This window comes from Giraffa tippelskirchi, chromosome Y (assembly GCF_054371585.1).
Source record: "Giraffa tippelskirchi isolate mGirTip1 chromosome Y, T2T-mGirTip1v1.2.pri, whole genome shotgun sequence".
NCBI classification, from domain to species: domain Eukaryota; kingdom Metazoa; phylum Chordata; class Mammalia; order Artiodactyla; family Giraffidae; genus Giraffa; species Giraffa tippelskirchi.
Genome location: NC_137290.1, coordinates 22,008,374 through 22,015,257, shown reverse-complemented (window position 1 = coordinate 22,015,257; position 6,884 = coordinate 22,008,374). Strand labels below are relative to the sequence as shown.

Here is a 6,884-nt window from a genome sequence, read left to right as displayed (position 1 = left end):
TCTTGACCTCTGATATCACTGCGCGGAGTGACTTCAGCACGAAACGAAAAGGCACTTGCCACTAGGATGAAAAGCTACGACCAATCTAGACACCATGTTAATAAGCTGAGTGATTACTGAAAAAGATCCGAATGGTCAAAGTTGATTTTCAGGAGTAACGTATGGAGGAGTGAGCAGGACCACAGGACCTGAGTGCCAAAATACCGATGCTTTGCAGTAGTGGGTCTGGAGAAGATGTGTGAGAGCTCCGTTGCGAGCAAGGAGTTCAAACTAGTCAAGCATGAAAGAGTTCAACTCAGACTATTCACGGAAGTTCTGACGCTGACCATGAAGAGCCAACTTAGGGCCTAGAGTGAAATCACTGGGAAGAAACTGACGCTGGGAAAGATTGAGGGAAGGACGAGAAGGGAATGCCAGAGGGTGAGATGGCTGCAAAGCATCACTGACACAAAAGTCATGGCTTTGAGTAAACCGGTGATTTGAAAGGCAGGGGAACCCAGGGTTCTTGCTATACATGGAGTCACAAAGAGTCAGACAAGACTGAGTGGCTGAACAACATCAAAAAGTTGGTATTGGCAGTGCTTGGGAGACTTTGTCGTTATACATGGGATGATAAGTGAGACTGAAGACAATTAGAAAGAACACAACTCTTGTTGGTTTCCTTGTTTTCCTCCCTCAAAATATTCTTCTCACATCATCTTTTGAGAGCTTTCCAGAGAAGGAGAATCCCTGGGGAGTCATGTGGTGTCCTGAGATGGAAACCTTACCCTATATGCCACTTGGATCTACAACCTTGGTCTTAGGCAGAAGCAGGCATTGTCTCTAAATATGTGCTAGAGCTGCCCATCTTCTGATGGGTTAACAGTTATGGTATGTGATCTTAAGAATGGGATGAGAGGTAAACAAACTTATAGCTTCTCAATCCAACTCTGTAATCCTGGGAGAAGCATCTTTGACGTGTGGATCCTAGTCGCCCTTAGGAATGCTTACAAGCGGTTACATTACTGAGCAGGGATGTAGGCAGGAAACTGGATCCATTTTGACTTTACCACTGGCCTTCTCTGTGAATAGACCATTCCTCTTCTCTTAATGTCACAGTTTTTGTCTTCAGATGAAGGTTGAGCATTGTGGAAGTGTGTGAATGCATGTGAAATCCCCATAAAACTGAAGACAGGGAGTACACAGTTTTCCTATTTGAATCAGATCTCAAAGACGTCTGGCGTTACAGATCCACACTATCAATGCATCTCAAATATTCATAAAATTCTTATGTGATGATTGTCACACAGATTTGAGACCAGAAGACCTGTATAGTCAGCTGCTTAGCAGTGTGGTGGGGCTTGGACATTTCAGGTATTATGTGAGAAGAATGTGAGCCATGTTATAAAAATTCCTTTTATTTGAACTGTCTATCTCATCCACTTGGGAAGGGGGAAGGTGACTTCCACCATGTGGGAAGAGAATTCCAGGTTTCGTCCTTAGTTTCATTTGATGCCTAAGAGTGTTCATTACTGGTGAGTGTGCAGCCTCCTATAGGAAGGTCGTATCCTATTACAGGAAGGCCTGGTTGAAACTCCAGGCCTCTACATGGCCTTCTTGAGTACTGCCGTGTTAGAGGGTGGGTGTTTTGTTATTGCCAGGCATAACAGATACCTAAGGTCCCACTCATCTTTTGCTGGGTTCATTGGGAGAGTACCATAGTTTTTAACTATGTTTGGGAGGAGTAGCTTGGTTATTATTGAAATGCTTTCAACTTTTGATGCATCTGTTTGTCTTGCACTTTGAAAAGAGAAAGAAGAGTTTTGAATGGGCATTTTAATTTGTGCCTGGCTATATTTTTGAATGAACTATTTCTTCAGCCGAAATTTCTAACATAAAAGTCCAAAAGAGAGCCCAGACACACACCCACAAACACATTCTTAATCTGATGCACACACACACAAGCACAGTCACGATCTTACCTGCTTAAACACAATTACAAAAAGAAAAGAAAACCCAAGGACTCACTGAAGGACACCTATGAACTTCCCAGAGTTCCTCTGATACTTGTCTCTAGGCTTAATTTTGGAAATTGTTTTCTACTTGAATGATATCTCTCTAGTGACATTTTAAATCAGAATGTTTTAAAAGATACACTTTTGTTGTGCATTCCATGGGATCTTAAAACTCTTTGCATGCAAGACTATTCTGTGATTTGCTAAAATGAAAATAATTTGTAGGGTAACAACAGTGAAGTCATATTGAGCTATTTAGGCCCTGCAGTTACACATTTGCTTGTTCCATTATACGCATCCAATTTCATCCTCTGATCTTCTCCCATCAATTTTTCTACTTCTCGTCTCAACCTTCTGTGTTTAACTCACTGCGTTAACTCACTTAAATTTTTGTTCTCACTTTTACTATTTTAGGCACAAATTATAAAATAAATAAGTACAGGAAAGAAAACTGAACTCATGTATAATATTTCCCTACTGTATTGAGATATTTTCTCTATAAGCTTTTGAGAATTAAAGGTACTGATATGTTAAAGCCATATGGGAACTGATCACCAAGGTAATGTATCATGTACCCAGGCTTCCCGTGGTAGGACTATTGAGGTACAATTTAATAATATGTTTTCAGGAAGGAACAAAAACAGTAGCTTTTCCACATAATATATTGCATGTCCTTATCCATGCCTTTTCCAAGTTACCACGGAGGACTAAGGGAATTAATCCTATTCTTTTCGAGAAGGACCTGCCACTCAAAGCAGAACAGGAAAAGAAGATCAAAGGGAGTGAGGAGGAATAATCAGTACACGGCAATGAAATAGAAGATGTGATTGCTTTTAAGGTGCTATTTCTCAAAGCATGCAAATTTGGCTCCATAGTAAGATGCCTGAAATCAAAAGCCAGACCATTGGACTTTGGGCTTGAAATGATAACTAAGGGCACCGATTTCAATAACTCTTACAATTGCTGCAAAATGCTTACCTCTCCAAAGTATAGTGTTCTCCGCCAAATTTAATGAAAGTTTTCAGTGAAAGAAAAAGCGTGTGCTGTTTGGACGCCTCCCTGATCTACACAAATAGTCCACAGCTTTCACTCTGCATTAGCCCCAAACATGAGAATGGTGAACTTAACTTGGTGTTGTCCTATGTGGGTTACCACACCAAAACAGGGCCATGACTTGATATTGCCACCACTGTCTAAAGAAATGGCCACAAAGTGGAGATTGCCAGGATTTCTAGGTACTGTTCATGACAGTCTGCGGAGTCCAAGTGGCAGAAACTCTGCTCATCTTATTTCATTGTGAACTATATGAAGGATCAGCCATTGATTTTGATCCTTCCTTACTCCATGACTTTTCTAGAGAATTAAAGTGAATGATTCTTTTTTGTTTGTTTGTTTTTTCATAAATATCTCTGTAACTACTGCTGAATTTTAGGGAACTGGGGCCTGAAACAACATGACTAGTATGGGTTCTTATAGACTGTAAACTTCATGAGAGCAGCAATCATTTTATAATTTGAATTCCCACATTTGACATTCATGAACATATAAGATATATATTTATCAACTGGGAAAAGATTCTCAGTAAGTAGGAAAGGTCAATTATGATAATAGTGCAGGTTATGGGATGTTGTTGAGTATTGTATATAGCATTTGATTCGTGATTACATTTCTTTGTTGATAATTCAGTAAGTACACGTGTTAGCTGATGTGAAAGATACATAAAGAAAAGAGGGTAGACCCAAAACACATTGAAGACCTGATATCTGTGCTCACCTTGGTAGGAGGGCGAACAGAGGTCCCTTCCAACCCCAAGAAAGAGTTGAGGCAAAGTTGTGAGAAGGGGCTTAGCACGTCTGAAAGCAGTGTGTGTGATTGTAGCTCCAGAAGCACGGTGTAAGAGAATGATACTGAAACTACTACGGAAAACAAATATCATGCCTTCAAAGAACTTGTTAACCAACCTGAGGTGCTGCAATCACCACAGGGATTTGTTTTGTCTCTGAGGGAACAGATAAGCAAAATCCAAATATGCATTAGGAAATATAGGGTGGAATCATGGTGGCAGGAAATAAAGGTACGCCTTAAGGAGAGCAGAGCTAGAATGACCCTATACAGTACCACTTGTAAAATACCTATCTTGTGCTGGCCATGGTCCAGTCACTGATTATGTCATGTAATTTTTGGTATCACAGTGATGGTATAACAGTTATCCTAATTTTGGACAAGCTACAATATCTATATTTTCAAGTAGGAAATGAATTTCTATAATGAAGACAATCTCCTGTCTAATGTCTTAAGACTCTGCTGCTGCTAAGTCACTTCAGTTGTGTCCAACTCTGTGCGACCCTATGGACAGCAGCCCACCAGGAGCCTCTTTCCACGGAATTCTCCAGGCAAGAATACTGGAGTGGGGCGCCATTTCCTTCTCTATCTTAAGACTCTACCGATACCTAATAGAATATCATGTAACTGTGAATGCACTAAGGTACGTACTGTGTAGATGCGCTTTTTTTGATTTTGTTTGTATGTCTTCCTTCACCCGTACCATCCTCATTTACACACCCATTCATTTCAGCAGGGATGATTTCCCAAATCACTTTACATCCATTACCTCTTTTCCCTTTGTTCTCATTTTCTTGCTTAGAAACAACAGATTAGGTGCCATTTACCTAGGATGCCTAACGGAGGTTTTCTTGAACTGAAGAGTGCAGAAAAATAGCCAGACATTGAAATAAAGCCTTAATTTACTCTTCATTGTTTCAAAATAGAAAACAAAACTGTGAAGATGAACATGTAACTTTATTGTTCAAATACAAGAATTGTAGGTATTTGTTGGCATCTCTCAACGTAAATTTTAATCTTCATTTAGGTTCCATAAGCTGATACTTATTTGATAGGTCAGTTTTAATTAAGATGGTTTTCACATAAGGAATATCGTTGATGAATTGACTTGAAAGAGTGGAGGTGGGTGTATAAGCGCTCGTTTGCACTGGGGACCTTGAGTTGCCTCTCTGTTGCTGGATAGGAAGAGGACTGTCATGGGCTGACATGTCGCTATACCTGTCTGGAAATGTAGAAGGCTCCACCATCAGTCCGAAAGAACTGCTCCGTAATGGAGATACGATGTGGTTCTGAGAACTAGGTGTAGCGGTAGTAGCAAAGTCCTCAATGTGGCCATTTACTTGAGTGTAGGTGCTATGGGAGTGCCAATTAAAAATGCTCAACTGGTTTAAAACAGCAGGTTGATCTACCACATTCTGTTCTGTTTGTCTAACTGATATTGATGATGGGGAAGGAAAGTCACGCGGAGAGAGGGCGCTTGTTTTAGGGACTATCTGGCTGGTATAAGTCTTTTGTGGGAAAGGCACACTTAAACTGGTGGAAGCTGAAAATGGACTCTCTCCACTAGTTTCAGCATGAAAACCAGAGTTACGATCACCTATGTTGACCCTTGCTTTAGCATGCTTCTTCTTGTAATCTGGAACTAATGAAGATTTCGGAAACACATTGCTAATCCCAACTCTTCTGTTCATTCTTCCTAAAAGTTGGGGGTAACCTCTTTTGAAATTTGGATTATGGTAGATCTGTAACTAAAATCAAAGGATACAATTATTTAGTTTCTTATAAACCAGGGTAAAACTGACAAGCAAAGTTAAACTATAAAAATGTATTCCTTTAATGATGCCAATTAAATAGAATCAAAGAAAACCCCTCCATCAGTAGTTTTAACACCTTACATGTTAGAAACAAGTATGCTCCTCAACTGAAAAATATGTTGTATATATACAGTAAATACCACTGAAAGTAGCTTGAGGACATGGATCCGATTTCAAGTTGCTGGGAGAGTATATTAAATATCAAATATTTTAACCTCCAGCTGTTCTCAACTTCAAAAAATAAAACGTGTTCAACAATCTGCTATCTCAATTTTAAATTCAGTTTTAGCTACATATGTCAACATGTTTTCTAAGTCACATGATTTAATCTTATATATTGACAGTAAGTGGAAATTTTGGATTACCTTGCTCAAAACAGAGACATTGTTTTCTTCTTCCAGAAAGTCAGGTAGTGAAGCAGATCTTTGAAAAGTTTGTCGCTTTTTACTAAACCCATAAAGGTTAAGCTGGCGAAGTAAACTTTTCATACTATCAGTTTCAAATATTCTGAAAGGGGCCTTTCTTTCCAAGACTTCTTTCTTGAAGAGTTCTTCACTGATCACTATAGAAGTGCCACTCTCATCCCACCAAATAGATTCAAACTGATCACTTTCAACTATAGTCCAGAGTTTTTGAGGAAAAGTGAGTGAAAGAAAATCATTCAACTCATTTGTGTCAGAGACAGAAAATGTGTAGTGTGGCCTTTTTATCCCAAATTCCTCAGACAAAGCCTGAAAAGCATATTCTTCAATCACAGATCTCAAAACTGAGTCCCCAGTAAGTGTGTAATCACACGAAGAAGATCTAATGGAAGTTTTGGAACCACTTGATACATCTTTACGAGGCACATCTTGAATTTCTGAAGGAATATGTGCCATCTCAGCGAAATCTTTCTTCAGATACTTTTCTCATTTGTCTGACTTTACACACTCCAACTTCAAATGCTGCTTGGCTGGCGTACAGAGATAAACTCTCTAGGCCATCAGCATGGTTCTCAAAGTCAAAAAGCTGTGATATCACGGAGTCACTGGTCTCCTAGCAATTGAAGGGTAGCTCTGACATCATAAAGTCACTGATCTTCTAGCAATTGAAGGCCAATGTTCAACCAGTGTTTACTTCTACATCAACTTAAAATAAAGGCTGCTTGCATAAATAGTAAACCAAAAACATGAAACCTGCAAAAAGTCATTCCTAAAAAATTTTTACACAGAAAATTCACATCAATAAGTCTACT

At 39.3% G+C, this 6,884-nt stretch overlaps 1 protein-coding gene across 1 annotated transcript; it reads right to left on the bottom strand.

The window, feature by feature from the left end:
* Positions 1-4,774: 4,774 nt before the first annotated feature.
* LOC145537837 (heat shock transcription factor, Y-linked-like) lies at positions 4,775-6,670 on the bottom strand. The gene is made up of 2 exons (XM_081568749.1): positions 6,016-6,670; positions 4,775-5,584 (listed from the first exon to the last, which is right to left on the bottom strand). The coding sequence occupies exons 1-2, from the start codon at positions 6,526-6,528 to the stop codon at positions 4,856-4,858; spliced, it is 1,242 nt and encodes a 413-aa protein (XP_081424875.1). The 5' UTR covers positions 6,529-6,670; the 3' UTR covers positions 4,775-4,855.
* Between the last annotated feature and the right edge of the window lie 214 nt (positions 6,671-6,884).

Excerpts from the sequence above, each read along its gene's own strand:
- LOC145537837 (XM_081568749.1), bottom strand. The coding sequence starts at position 6,528 with ATGGCACATATTCCTTCAGAAATTCAAGATGTGCCTCGTAAAGATGTA. Across the intron at positions 5,585-6,015 it reads ATGTCTCTGTTTTGAGCAAG|TTACAGATCTACCATAATCC; the intron begins GTAATCCAAAAT and ends CTTTGATTTTAG.